The sequence below is a fragment of the Colletotrichum phormii genome (genome assembly GCF_030913505.1).
Source record: "Colletotrichum phormii strain CBS 102054 chromosome Unknown BDP81scaffold_9, whole genome shotgun sequence".
NCBI lineage: Eukaryota > Fungi > Ascomycota > Sordariomycetes > Glomerellales > Glomerellaceae > Colletotrichum > Colletotrichum phormii.
Genome location: NW_026851451.1, coordinates 1,729,562 through 1,744,249, shown reverse-complemented (window position 1 = coordinate 1,744,249; position 14,688 = coordinate 1,729,562). Strand labels below are relative to the sequence as shown.

At 51.7% G+C, this 14,688-nt stretch overlaps 2 protein-coding genes and 1 non-coding gene across 3 annotated transcripts; 2 read left to right on the top strand and 1 right to left on the bottom strand.

The window, feature by feature from the left end:
• Positions 1-2,375: 2,375 nt before the first annotated feature.
• Positions 2,376-2,453, top strand: BDP81DRAFT_t164. The gene has a single exon. It is a non-coding gene; the product is annotated as a tRNA-Gln (tRNA).
• Positions 2,454-4,672: 2,219 nt separating this feature from the next.
• BDP81DRAFT_518906 (ankyrin repeat-containing domain protein) lies at positions 4,673-11,191 on the top strand (the record flags this gene model as incomplete). Its single annotated transcript, XM_060595936.1, has 4 exons — positions 4,673-6,598; positions 6,674-7,861; positions 7,901-8,287; positions 8,333-11,191. 4 exons carry the CDS (start codon positions 4,673-4,675, stop codon positions 11,189-11,191), a joined length of 6,360 nt encoding a protein of 2,119 aa, XP_060446025.1.
• Positions 11,192-12,196: 1,005 nt separating this feature from the next.
• BDP81DRAFT_223606 (general substrate transporter) lies at positions 12,197-14,396 on the bottom strand. Its single transcript, XM_060582825.1, has 5 exons — positions 13,296-14,396; positions 13,199-13,240; positions 13,000-13,134; positions 12,838-12,944; positions 12,197-12,785 (listed from the first exon to the last, which is right to left on the bottom strand). The coding sequence occupies exons 1-5, from the start codon at positions 14,184-14,186 to the stop codon at positions 12,386-12,388; spliced, it is 1,575 nt and encodes a 524-aa protein (XP_060446024.1). The 5' UTR covers positions 14,187-14,396; the 3' UTR covers positions 12,197-12,385.
• Between the last annotated feature and the right edge of the window lie 292 nt (positions 14,397-14,688).

Here is a 14,688-nt window from a genome sequence, read left to right as displayed (position 1 = left end):
CAGCCTGAGCAGCCAGAAATCGCTCCAACGGATGCCAGAAAGTGAGGGAGTTGGCAAGAGCAAACTGGTGGTCGCATAACCGACGGGCAGGGTAGAAGGAGATGGAAGGCGCTTGGACAAAAATAGCACGGTGGGGCGCACTGCCATGACCAGGCTGCGGGCGTTGGAGGCAGCAGGACGAAGTATTTAATACCTGGCAGTGTCCGCCCCTAGCCCTGTTCTCTCTCACTGCTTGTGCCGCATAGAACGGCGGCACTTCCCACCTGATTCGGCGGCCCTAGCAGCGACTTCTCGCTTTTAGGAGTAATAATAAGGATTGTTTCCTTTAAGAGTCGTTCTTTCTCTTATAGTTACGAAAGTCGGTCGTTATTAGTACGGTTATAGCCTAAGGGAGGGGGAAAGGAGGGGTTAATATCTTTATTATAATCATTATTGTCGGAACGGCAAGGCTGATAAGGAGCAATGGGCAGGTATCGTGGGCTGGCTAGCGCCTGCCCTGGGCGAAGTGGGACAACTGGCTTAGTCACCACGGCCGGTTAAGGTGGGGCAACCACCCAGGCCGTTACCACCTACTTCGACCGACCCCTGCCCACAATGTAAAATAGGAAGGAACAAGAACAACAACAGCAATTATCACGGACATCGACGTGATTGTTGCCGAAGATACACCCTAATGAGGAAATGTATCACGCCTGTGATACCAACAATTATATTCGTTATCTTTTATCTAAGCGGTGCTCCTCTTATTTTATTACGTCTTACGGCCTATAAAGCTACGACCTAGTCCTACTAGCTAAACTTAAGGGGGTTTTAGGAAGTTAGAAAATAGTATCTCTTCTCTATATTATCGTCGTGCTAACTATGCTCTCTCGCTACGTCTTGTTTAGGCTGGCATTTTGAGCTTCCGGCCTGGTCCCCTTCGTAGGTAGAGATTTTAGACTATTAAGTTGAGTATTGACGCAGGGTGGAAGCTCTCAAAGGCCAACTATAGTTAGGGGTAGAATAATAAATTACTGAAATCTACTCCTCCCTCGACGTGTACTTCCTGCGCTGTATATATATCTGAGCTACTCCTTTGTTGCTTGGACTCCTTACTACCTCTACTAGCCCCTATCCGGGAGGGCTCTGACATCTAGGCTATTGCAGTGCTGGTAAACACATTAAGTAAAGAGCATGAGCACCATTAGCTGAAGAAAGTATGGTACTTCATCATGTTTCGTGATGGATTCGATCCAGAATTGAGTAACAACAGTCGTATACTTGCTCGGGACCAGTATCCCGTATAAGGCTGTAGCCGCTCTGCCCGAGCGCCAGCAAGGCCGTGTATGTTATGTGTGGAGTCATGTGTATTTGACGCAACGGATCTGCATAGTAGGGCGTTAAGGGCTACTCAAATCTATCACAGAATTGACTTCGTGGTTGTGATGATGGCCGAGGTGACTTGTGCGAGCGGCAAACCGTGAATCCCTTGCGAAGAATCGAGTACATTGGCGAATATCGAGGCTCTCTCAATATAATCTATAACGATGACAAGAAACAATCGCCTCTCTATGTTCAAATCAGACTATACAGCCTTCGACACGCTTAGGGTGCATCGAGATGTTATCGACATCCCAGGACTGGTCGAATTCTAGTGACTCATTGTTCGGTCTCCATCACAGACATACCATGCTTTCAATATTTTGACTCTTGCTGATAATCTCATAGACAAATTCGAACACGACTGTTTGCGTTGCCGAGAGCCTGGTTATGCTATCCATGTCTAGGTATCACTCCAGAGAAGAGTCTCCATGTTGTCTTCAACTCCCCACTTGCCATCTAAGATAAAATATTGTACATGCACTGTTCCTCTGTCTTCGCGCCAGTTCGGCAAGTTTAGCATGCCGAGAATACTATAGACAAACTGCTTTGGCTACCTGCATGTACTGATATATCAAGAGTGAGGGGTGGACAAACAATGTTGGACACTCAGGACTAAGGGCCGCATAGGCTCGGGCATCGTCCCGAATGTGGGCTCACCAGTCAACGTTCTGGACCTAAAGCTGCCTTTCGTCTGCACAAGCCCCAAGAAACAGCCGATAACTGCAGCATCAAGTTTCTTGGTCCAAATTTGTTAGTCTTTGTTGCGTGGACACTTGGGGACTTGTGTGTCCGGGGATTGTACACGAATTGATGTCACCTGTCATGATCCGAGTGGGAACTCACTAACACTGAACACCATCCTTGGGCTGACCACAACTCAATGTTCAAGCCTCTCCAGACCAATCCGCTTAAGATCTCATATTCCATCTATCATTTTACATGCCTTGATATCATACTCGAAATGTAGATGATTGCTTATGCGTAGCATCTGAATGACGCTCCAAAGCTTGGGAGCCGGCGTGGTGTAGTGGCATACACCTGGCAAGGCCTCTGGAGCCCAGAGGTCGCTGGTTCGATTCCAGCCGCCGGCAACTGCTTTAATTTAACTACCTGTGGGAAGGGTAGGGCAGAGCCCAATGCGGGGCCTAGGACCCTTTCCGGGCCCTCGCCAGGGTTTTCTCATATCCACACCCTCCGACCAAGAAAAAGTGGATATGCGGCGAGTACACGTCGTCAACCTAGTACTGGGGCAGGAATGGTCTTGTACAAATCAGAACATGTATGAGGGGCCTGTTTCGGCAGGCCGCCCTCTCCAGACATATCCGGCCTTAAGCCGCAAAATTCAAGAATGGAACTGGGGCACCAGCGGGAACCAGGGACAGATAGAACGCATAGTAGCCATAGGCACGATTTGGAGGACGATTTGAACTGTATCTAGCAATAGTTATAGGGCGACGGCTCTCCACGCCATATACCCTTCGGGAGGTCGGCCGCAAGGGCGGCTGCGCCCTTGCCGCCACGGCGTTAAATATAACACACACACACACAAAGCTTGGGAGAGCTTTTTCCAATCATCTTGTATCACAAAGCGAGGTAGCAAGTGGAAGACATGTATCCCATCGAGTGCTGTTGGGCTACAGATACATTCACAGAAGGGATCCTGACCACTCAGGGGCAGCCAAGAGTTTTCTCGACCAATCAATGGCCCTATTTGAAAGGTACTTCGGTTGCCTATTTATTTTGAGTGTGATAAAGGTACCAGCAATCATCAGAGTTACAAATCGCAACCCCACACTGCTTGCATCCTGACCTCGTCTTCTTTCTCCTATCTCCTCGCAAAGTTCCGTGTGACTTCGCCTAATGCTATTCGTTTGTTGTTACAAGACAAGCAAGCAGAGGGCTTCCGTGATACCCTCGTATGTTGTTGCCATGGAATGGAATTCTCTCTTGTATCAGTGGCCCTCTGGGGCCGGGCCCGTTGCCTCCCATGAACTAATGGCCCAAAGAGCTGAATTAGCTGGGTGGAAAGGGTCCTTCGCCATTCGTACTGAGAGTTGGCCCGAGCCCATTCCGGCTCGCCCCAGAGCTGGAGAAAGAAGCTATTAACAAGTATGCCTCGTTCCAGCGAAGGTGGTTCATGTGGGCGTATAGTCGCGCTATCACACTTCTCGGGCGTACAGTCAGCTGTACAGGCGCTTGCGAGGTCTTCAGGAAGTATCGCAACGTTGATACAGGAATTTACAGACCCTTCAGAGTCACTATCGTCGCTCGAGGCCATCGTGACGAATTGGCATGTGTAGATAGGCGATTTTGGTGGTGAAGGGAAGCCAGGGATTCCTAGGGGTAAATGACGTACTGTCATGTATTCCTGATGTGAAGGGTTAAGAGTGGGTAAGAGAGTGGAGCAATGTATCTGTAGCCCAACAGCACTCGATGGGATAGATGGAGCAGTGGATGCCGGGATATCACCACCTGACGTGCAATCGCCGTCTCGGCGTTCGCCTTCACCCTCGCTTCCAAGATACGATTCGCCCCAGGCAATATACGAACGATATTGTGCAGCGAGAAGCGCCTGGTATGCCGCCCAGCCTCGTGGAAGTGTCAAAACAAACCAGGAGTATCGGAGGGCAATAGGTCTTCTACTGCGTTATGGGAAGAAGTCTTATGAGTGGTGTCTTGACTATAAGCAGATGAACAGACGCTGCACCACCTCCAAGGGGTCAAGAGATTGGCTAAAGGAAGAGATAATGGCTTATCTAGACTGGGACAGAGCTGAGCAGGAACGGGTTGATAAGCTTGTTTTCGCTGAGGAGGGAGACAACCCTTTTCGGAGTAGCAGCAGAGGTATGGGCGATATCTGGAATCGAGTCGCGAGAGACAACGCCGAACAGGAGGCGTTGTATGCTGAGAATCTACCCGAAGAGTATATTATGGTTAAATCGTAAATTGAAAGGATAATTGGAACCTAAGTCGCGCCTCCGATTGGCTCAAGACCCGTGCCGCCAGTTTGCTTAGTCATTTTCACGGGTACCCGTGGAATTAGCCTATTGGCAGCCTACACGCAGGCAACAACTCAACGCTTGACATGCGGCTGCCTGGTCGCCTCATCTGATGATATGAGTCAAATTGGACCTCATCAGTTCGGTATTTGATCGAATCTTAGCCTCTCTTGGTTTTTGTGTTCATCCGCATATTATCTCGCCATCAAGTTCTGCACATCTGACCCGACGTCAACCTATCTAGTCTACCTCCTCTCACCACTTTCCTGGGGCAGGCAGGGTCCTCGGACTCCTTCAGTTGCCAACAAGCGATGGATTCCCAAAGCGAAGATGATGCCGTGATTATTGACCGAGATGATGTCAGCAACTACAATCCCGAACAGATCCTGCCCGAATCCTCCGAGGTCATTCAGAAAATCAGAGCCTGGCTGAAACCTACTTCGTATGACTTCGAAAGCAGCGAGTACCGCAAGCACCTAGGTTCTCGCGCCCCAGGTACCGGCGACTGGTTGACGGCTAGTCAATCTTACAAGTACTGGCTGCAGAGCGAAAATACCGGTCTGCTATGGATCAAAGGGATTCCAGGGTCTGGAAAATCGGTATTGGCTTCGAGGATCATCAAGGAACTTTCGGGCAACAACCAAGGGAGTCCAGTGCTTTACTTCTTCTTCCGACAAATAATTGACGCGAACCACGAACCGGCTGCACTTCTAAGAGACTGGCTTGACCAAATCTTGACGTACAGCCTCCCACTTCAGAAGCGGTTGAGAGGGTACGTCGTGAAGGAGGGATACAGCGACAAAACTCGATTGCTTGCTACCATGTCGATGCAAGACCTGTGGGACGACCTTCGACTGGCAATTTCGGGACTGCCCGGTAGAGTCTACTGTGTCGCCGATGCTCTCGACGAAATGGATCGTGGCAACGATGTCTTTCTACAAGCATTAGCCAAGCTTGGTAGCTGGAATCCCTCGAAGGTGAAAGTCCTCATCACGAGTCGTCCGGTTCCTGCCGTTGAGGGCCCTCTGCGACATGCCAAGTGCAACCAGGTTCGTCTTCAAGAGAACGTGGTGGATGCCGACATTTCGACATTTGTGCGAAAAGCATTGAGTTCTTCGAATATCTCCGACCATGATCGAGAGCTCATCCAACAGGTCATTCTAGGTCGGGCTAATGGCCTCTTTCTCTATGCAAAGCTGGCAATGGACTCTTTCCTCGAGCCAGGGGCCGATATCAAGGCGGTTATCGCCCATTTGCCATTCGATATGAACCAAATGTACACCGATTTACTCCACGAACACTCCTGCAGATCCGGAGTTCCTGGCGCCATTCAACGTCTGATCCTGCAATGGATTACCCATGCGACTCGTCCTCTCAGAGTCCTCGAGATAGCTGAGATGATCAACGTCACCTACAATGATGCCGATCAGGACTTGAAGGGAGCCAAAGACCTCGTCAGGGCTGCATGTGGTCCTCTCTTGGAAATCCTGCCGGACGAGACCGTGTGTGTTATTCATCATTCTTTCACAGAGTACCTCAAGGGCACGACCAGGTCATCTGATGATGAAGGTTACCCGGTGCTTCAGTATGGAGAGACAAATGCTAGCCTCGGATCGGCTTGCCTGGCTTATTTGCTCTCCGGAGTCTTTGACGAAACCAAAGAAGCAAGAGACACTCCAATCGTCAAACTGAAGCTGAAGTATCCCTTCTTAGCTTATGCATTGGATAATTGGCATGTCCATGTCACTAGATCGACAGCTGCAGGCCACGACCAGACCAACGTTAACGTGACGCTTGATAAGCTGATGCGTGATCCAGATTCTAAGGATACCTGGGTCAAACTTCAGTGGTTCACCATGGGTTATGCCGACTCTGGCATAACGCCTCTCCACATCGCTGCAATGCATGGGCTCACTGCATACGCAAAACATCTTCTTTCATCTCCCGAGACTACTGTAGATGCGGTGGATGTCCGCGGCAAGACTCCGCTATGGTGGGCTGCTTCGAATGGGATGGCCGACGTTGTTCAGGTCTTCATAGACGCTGGTGCGAATCCCGATCAGGACGAGACTAAGAGTGGTCGCAAGCCCTTGCATGAGGCCGCCTCGAAGAACCATTCAGAGGTTATCAACGTCCTTTTGAGCGCTGGAGTGGACCCCTTGACGAAGAAGACTATGGAGAATGCGGGACGTCGGTGCGGAAACGCATCACGTTCGAAGGGACATACTCCTCTGATGGTCAGTGATCACGTCTTTACAAGCTGTATGTTTGCATAACCTAAAATATCATTCTTCCGCTAACGTTGTATACAGTATGCTTGTAAAAATGGGCACATCGAGGCCCTGGAGGCATTTCTGCCTTTTCTCAAGGATGAAGAATCGGTTCACCAGGCTCTTGCATGGTCTGCTGGAGCAGGCCGACATGATTTGGTACAGCGGGTCCTCCAACACCCTGGGGTTGATATCAACCATAAGGTTTGCGGCGGTACGCCTCTGTTCATGGCAAGCCGGAGCACACGCATCAAGATTATGGAGCTTCTCCTAAATGAAGGGGCCGATCCAACAATACGTTGCGAATTTTATGACGAGTTTGCTGGGATGGGCGCCAGGAGAATGTTGTTGCCTCACGGAGAAAACGATCAACCCCGGATTGTTGGAATTACACCTTTATACGCCGCTCTCGAGCAGTCAAATAGAGGCAGTGCTCCACAAGCTGAGCCGGATAAGCTCAAGAGTCTTCTGGACTTATTCGTCGAAAAGGGAGCCGACATTCACGATAGGTCTCCTTCCGGTAATTCTCTGCTGCACGTAACCAGCGGCAATCCCGTGTGGCTGAGAATTCTGCTCGATGCAGGTGTCGATGTCAATGTCGCCAATAACGATGGCTGCACTGCCCTTCATGGGACTATGTCAGTTGAGTCTCTGTCTCTACTTGTAGAAGCTGGTAAGGCCGAAATCAACAGGAGGGCAACTTTAAATGGGAAAACACCGCTTCTCCTCTCCCTTGGTGGCTACGACACCGGCGTGACCCTCAAGCTCATCGAGTACGGCGCCGATTGCACCATCGTTGATAAGGACGGCAATGGGCCTTTACACATTTCCTTGCAATCCTACAACTCAAAACCTCAAATCATAGAAGCGCTCTTACGAGCTGGCGCAGACCTGAATGTGAGGAACAAATCCGGACAAACGCCCCTGGACATCATGTTCTCGCGGAACTCAGGTGTTTTCGATTTGATGAACATCATGATCCAAGCAGGCGTAGATATCAATGCAAGAGACAAGAATGGCGCGACACTCCTCTTTCGGACCATCTCAGGACAAGCTTCCAGATCGAAAAAGAACTTTCATGATACGATCATGAAGCTCCTGAAAGGGGGTGCCATGTTAAAAGCTCGAGATTTTAAAGGGAGGACCCTTCTACATGAGGTGGTCAAGACACAGCAAGGCCATGCCTCTTTTGTTCGACCGGAGTTAGGTCCTTCTACCTTTGATTTCCTTGTGGGTCTAGGTCTGGATGTTCATGAAACAGACTATCAGGGCAACACCTTACTCCACGAATTATGTTGGCGATTCAACACCGAATATAGAACAAAGGACATGCTAGAAATGTTGAAGATGTTCCTCGACTTGGGGCTTGACGTCAATCAACCTAATCATCGTGGTCGAACACCGCTTCATTGGCTTTGTACCAAGGCCGAGGGTAGTCATGTGGACCAGGTTGAGACCTACTTGGACCTGGTCATTTCTCGTACGAAAGATATCAATGTTCGCGACAAGGAAGGAATAGCCTCGTTACATCTAGCCGCAACTGTTTCAGAGTATCTCACCAAGAAACTGCTTGACGCAGGTGCGGACCCTACGATCGAGACACACGAAGGGTTGACGCCGCTTCATCTCGCCGCCAGATGTCGGCAGGCTAACATAGTTGGCATGATTCTTGACGCTCTTCATAGGCGGGATTTGGGCTAGTCATTTGGCGGTTCGGAAAACAGAGGAGCCTGGCTGAAAGAGCCAAATACTAGCCCAATCACTGGAGTCAACGCTACAGCCAACAAATCCATCCGCGGATGTGACTGCACACCACTGTATTATGCTGCTCTCTCAGGGAGGCCAGAGGTTGTCTCGATGTTGCTTGAAGCTGGAGCAAATACGAAGGCGGTGAAGTTACGGCCTGCAATCACTGAGTTCGAAGATGAGCTCGAGCTATGGCGTAGGAGATTACCCCACGACAATGAGAATGGGGCATGTGGAGGTCTTACGATGGAAGACGTCTCACGCCCGTACCTGAGTAGTCGGCGTAATGGCAGAGACACACTCGATCCACTCGAAGACACGGCAAGACTCGAAGAGATCATAGAGATGATCCTTGAACGCGGTGCCGATCTGACCAAGCAAAATCTCTGGGGCACGAACGACACACAATTCGGTTCTCTGACTGACACGACTTCTGACTGCCGAGAGTATGCGCTGAAGTGCTTATCAGATGCTATCAAGAAGCGGCCATTGAAGAGCTCCAAGGCAACAACACAGAGTGCACAGAGATTACCCACATTTGACGAGAAGCTCCTCTCTCACCGACGTGACGCCATATATAAGGCAATCCGTGAGCCTGGCGTCGTTGTACCAGGCAAACCTAACGAGACTTTGTTCATCACGCGACTTAGACGTCGCGAGTACGATGTGATTGAAGAGTTGTTCAATCTGAGCGTGGACTTCCTGGCCCCTCACCAGAATGGGCTTACTAACTTGGGTGCCCTCGTCAGAGGAGGTTTTACTTCTCTTGTCAACCGCATTGGCTTGCTCGTGGCTCAAGCAAAGGTGGAAAAGGGCATTTGGGTTGCATCGGGCGATGAGAAACTGCCTGGATTCGGCCACAACAAAACATGGACTCACGATGTGTCAGACTACATCAGCAACGAATACTGCCAGGCATTTTTGTTACAAGCAGTCCACCAAGAGGCTCCCATTTTCGGTATGGTCCGGCTTCTTGTAGAGAACTTCGGCGTTGACATCGATGAGCTGTGCGGAAAGTCCAAGAAGGCTGGCGAGACTGGCATGGCGAAAGATAGTGCCCTGCACTCGCTTGCCAAAGGCTACCACTGGTGGCACGTCGCTCAGGCTCTAACGTACTTGATCAGTAAGGGTGCAGATCTGGAAATTAGAAACTTCAGAGGGCAGACGCCGCTCCATATGGCCTTGGGCACAGAAGATGGCATCGGACTGTTCCATAAAGACGCCGCTCACCATTTGATCTTGAGTGGAGCAGACGTTAATGCCGTGGACAAGGCGGGACGAAGCTGTCTTTCTTATGCAGGACACGACGTTGATCTGACTCATTGTTTGGTCAAGCACGGCGCGATAGTTCACGCTGATGCAATCTTTGGTGCTATTAACGAGATGCAGCCCGGAGTGCTTGATGCTCTCTTGTCTGCCGGTGGTGATGCCAACATTCGGCTTGAGAAGAACGACAAAGTACCCTGGAAACCCCAGAATCGTCAATGGGACCTGAGTGGTCTCCCAGACGCCGAGTGGTACCCCTTACATCGCGCTGCGGCGAAAACTTGCAGAAACGCTTACGCACATGACCAGAAGGAAAGAACAAAGGTTCACTCAAGCGCCCTCAGCTTGATCGAGATCCTCTTGTCTCATGGAGCCGACCCGCTGGCTACTTTTGTGAGATGCTCTGGGAAAGACTGCTACCACCAAAAGATTTACTCTCGGCGGCAAGAGGAAAGCTTTTACACAACAAGTCGCTCTGGCGAGCTGCCCGATGGGTACGACACTACACGAGACCCAGAATACTCCGTTGAGCCGCAATTACATGAGGAATGTGTCGTCCTGCACCAGCTCATAGGTGGCGGACACATTGTGCATCCCTTCTTGAAGCTGCCGGGGATCGACGCCAATCATCGAGACAGCAGTGGTCGAACTCTTCTCCATGCTGCTTGCTCCTCTAAACGGGGTCCCGATGTACCCTTGAGCCTACTGCCAGGAGATCCATGGGATCCCAAGACATCGAAGGAGGTATCGCTCTTCCACCATCTCGTCTCCCTCGGCGCGAATGTGGAAACACGAGACAACAAGAGGCAGAACGTACTTCATCACATGCTCAGACCTCCTTCGAAGCGCTTCCTTCAACCGCCGATTATCGAAACATCACTTGCACATGTGATGGAGAAACATCCATCGATTATCGACCAGAAAGACGAGGATGGGAAGACGCCGCTGTACCTGGCCGTCCACCGCGCTCTCTACGAGAAGAGTACGACCGCAGCCGAGGCACTTCTCAGAGCCGGAGCGGACCCCCTCATCGCAGACAACGAAGGCAACACTGTCCTACACGTTCTCTCTCGCATGCTCTGGATTTCCGCCATGCGGCCCCTATTCAATACGCTCATCGAGCGCGGGTGTAATGTCAACGCTCGCAATTCGAAGGGGGAGACGCCGTTGTTCTGGTACTACGCGGGGTTCAGGGCCGACCATCATGACATCTACACGCAAAATCGTGACCCGGAGACGTACGACGAAGAGGGAGGGATCGCAGCATTCGAGGCGGCGGGCGCGGATTTCGGGGCGCTGGATAATGACGGACAGAGCTTGTTGCACGTTGCGGCGGAAGGTCACGTTCTTCGGTTCAAGACTTTGACGGCGAAGGGGCTGGATCCCATGTTGGAGGATAATAGTAGGAAAACTGCGGTCGACGTCGCGGCTGCGTGTGGTAACAAGGGGGTTTTGAAGCTTTTCAGGCGGGTTGATGCTGTGGATGATTCGGATGACGACGACGACGATGAGTCGCTTGATCTGAACGATGTTTTCTGGTCTTGTTAGTTATTTTGTCAGAGATGTAATCGCTTTAGTGTTCAAGAATATGTGTCTGGTGATGGATTTCCGCGGCTTCCGCGGTATGAACTTGCGAGAGTTGGGTGAGAGACGGCCGTGGTTGACGCGATGTGTAGAAGACAACTGTGCCCCGCCTGGCCGAGCTTAGAAGTCGCAATCTCCCCTCTATTCCCATACCAAGGCCGAGTATAGCGCCGCTGTACTCTGGACGTTGGTATGCATTCTACAATCCCCAAGCTAACCTACGCAAACGTGATGCGTTCAACAACAAAAGGCGGCTGCAGCTGCCTCACATGGAACTTGGCGTGACGCGGGGCAGGACTCTTTGAGCATGGGTGGGGTCTTGGCAGGCTCAGCTTTGCAAGCTCAGTTCCTTCTCACCGAGTCACCGACTCACACCTTGATCAAATGCTGTCTCTTCTGATCCGGCGATGGGCTCAGGAGAGAACGCGTATTAGGAGGTTTTCGATGAGCTTAGCTTGGCCCGGGGAGTGTCGGTGCACTAGCAGAACTCAGCTCGGGGAGTGTCGGACAACCTGTCGCGTCGAACAGACTTCTCGATCCCGGAATTGCATGTTGATGGAGGCGGGCACCGCGTCAAGTGGGATGCCGAAGCTAAGAGCCGCCGCCGGATTGTCACCCATTCCGGTGGCTGAAAGGGGAGTTTTGTCCAATTAACCGGGTATTTTGGGATGCCGTTGTGGGGTTGACAGGGATGAGGCTGGAGATGGACTTTTGGGGAGCGGAGATCCTTGTCAATAGGGGCTGTGAGCGAGATTCAAGCTTGCTTTATGGAATGCCATAAGGAGAGAGTCAAGTGACTAGTGGATGGAGAGAGAACTCTCCGTGTAGGGAGACGTTGACTTAGAACGTCGTTGCAACAGTTCCTAAGCGTTGTTGAGCTGGATTACTTGGTAAATTGAAAAAACTCCGTACCAAGGTATGCTGTGATCTCAGGATCCGTTCTCTGGGTCGAGGAACGGATCCGTAGATGTGGAAACTTTCCGTGGACAACCACCCCGGCCATGTTGAACATCCCCGGCAAGCACTTCCAAATGGGCCTGGTATCTTACGTTGGTAAACTTCAATAAATTTCAATTGGCACTAAGCTTCTTCCTACGCCTGACTTTCCACTACTCCGTACGGAGTACAGAGTACATGTAGACCCATATGAATCTAGACCTATGCATGTGCACCCATCTCCACAATCTTACTCTTGTGCGTGACCTCCACATGGGAAGCCTCCGCCTCCTTCAGCGCGCTCGAGGCATTACCCGTGCCCACCTCCGCAGACTCGCCGTCAAAGATGTACGCCATATTCTCGAGCGTCCGGCCTCTCGTCTCGGGGTAGCAGAACCAGACACTGATGAGCATGATGACGAGGACAGCGAGGAAGACAAAGTAGTACTTCCATTCGATGGCCTCAAGGGCGATGGGGTTGACGAAAGTGTTGAAGAAGACACAGCCGATGCTCACCATGAGGGCTACCGTGAGGCCCTTGGCACGCAGGCGGTAGGGCCAGATCTCGACGGGGTAGGAGACCATTAGTGGGGTCAGGGCGATATCGTAGCCGAGGTAGAAGCTGTGGAAATGTTTAGTTTGTTGTGTTGGGCTTTGGTTGGTGAGGGTCTTACATGAAGAGGAAGGGAATCACTGCTGTGCCGGTTGGGGCGTTGCCGGTGTTGGCGAAGCTGCCGGAGAGGCCGGTGACAATGGAGAAGGAGATCAACATGATGGTGCCCTATCTTTGTGTTAGCGATAATCTTTGGTCCGCGATCCAAGAATTGAGCATTTACCGAAGCCAAGAATAATCCTCGTCGGCCGGCCCTATCGACCATGATAGCGGCGGTGGATGCGCATATGAGGTTCCAGATTTGGATACATGCGGAGATGAGAGTTTGGTCGTCGACAGACGTAATACCGACAGAGGACTAGGATGCCACATGTCAGAACTTGGGTCCAGTGAGTTAGGGGTGTCTTGACGGGTTCACTTACAAGTACCATGGCCAGATAGTAACTGACGACACCAACACCGCACTAGAGTCACATTAGTATCGTGTCTTTTTTGCTAAGGCATTTTCAAAGTACTCACCCATTGTGCAAAGACACCCAAGCTGACGGAGATGAAGAGACGGTGTCGGTTTCCAGGAGTGGACCACAGATCCGACCATTTTGTCTCCGAGTGTGCCTCCTTCTCGGCCCGGATAGTGTCTTCGATTTCCATCATCTCAAAGTTGACGAGAGGTGAGTGGATATCGCCGCCAGCATGGTTCCGAGCAATGATGGCTCTCGCTTCGTCGGTTCGGTCTACCGATACAAGCCACCGAGGAGACTCTCCGATGAGGAGCAGACCGGGGATCGAGAGCAAGGGGAGAGTGACCTGCAACAGAGAGGGCAGTCTCCACGCCCAGTGGTCGAGGTTTCTGGTGCCGTACGTCGCCCAGGCGGCCACAACCGCACCAAAGTACCAGCCGCAATTGTACAGAGCAGAGACCAACCCGCGGTGCGTAGGGTAGGCATTTTCCGAGATCAACAAAGGTGCCGAGAGGAAGAATCCCGAGGCACAGCCGATGATGAAGCGGGCGCAGACAAAGGCGACGTCGTTGGGTGCTGCGGTCTGCAGGACGGACCCGGCGGCTAGACTGACCCAGGAGACGTAGATGCCCATCTTGCGGCCGTACTTGTTGCAGACCCACGCGGCGACGGGGTACACGAGAACGTTGCCGAGAGAGTAGGCGGCGTTGACGAAGCCTAGCCAGGCACCGGTCGGTTGCTCCATGAAGGCGTGCCACTGGGGCAGCGCGAGCAGGCCGTTCATCATGGAACCATCGTATCCGTTCGCGGAGGCACACATGATGAGGGAGGCGATGCAGAGGTTGAGGCGGAGGATGTGAGGTTGCTTGTACCAGGGGCCAATGTCTGGTAGTACAGCCGCCAGTTCAGCACCGACGGCTTTGGCGTTTGCTTCTTTTGCGTGGCCCATTCTGGAGGATGTGAAGTTTGATGGATGGTCGAGATGGTGATGTCCCAAGCAGAGGTTCTACCAAGTGGCCGGGACATGCCGTTGCTATATATCGTTTTGTCTGGGATCCATAGCGTGCCATGGGGTTGCGTTTCTTCCTTGGCGTTCAGAGTAACAGATATTGCTCGGCTCGGTCTTTGATGGCCGGTGAATGGCAGCATCCGCGTGAACTTCGGGAGAAATCAAAAATGGCTCGATGGCTGATGCTAGCCTGCTAGGTCGTCCGGTGTTTGGTGTGCCCAGTGCCCATGTCACCTACTTGCGGAGAGAAAACCCCGCATAACTCCCTGCTGCTTCAAGCGCGGCAGTGTGCCAATGACGTTGATGATCAGGCCTGGACACGAGTTGAAAAGACTCAAGATGTTGCGAGAAACTCCGCTTCTCACACCACGCTGCCCATGGAGCCCCCAGGTTTCCAGGTTTGATATGTGTGGATTCGTGGGGATATAACGCGGGTTGGAAC

What these genes read in the sequence shown, in the direction of transcription:
- BDP81DRAFT_223606 (XM_060582825.1), bottom strand. Translation starts at nt 14,186, where the DNA reads ATGGGCCACGCAAAAGAAGCAAACGCCAAAGCCGTCGGTGCTGAACTG. An exon ending in TGGGTGTCTTTGCACAATGG is followed by an intron (nt 13,241 to 13,295) that starts GTGAGTACTTTG and finishes ATGTGACTCTAG; the next exon opens with TGCGGTGTTGGTGTCGTCAG. An exon ending in GTGATTCCCTTCCTCTTCAT is followed by an intron (nt 12,786 to 12,837) that starts GTAAGACCCTCA and finishes ACATTTCCACAG; the next exon opens with CTTCTACCTCGGCTACGATA.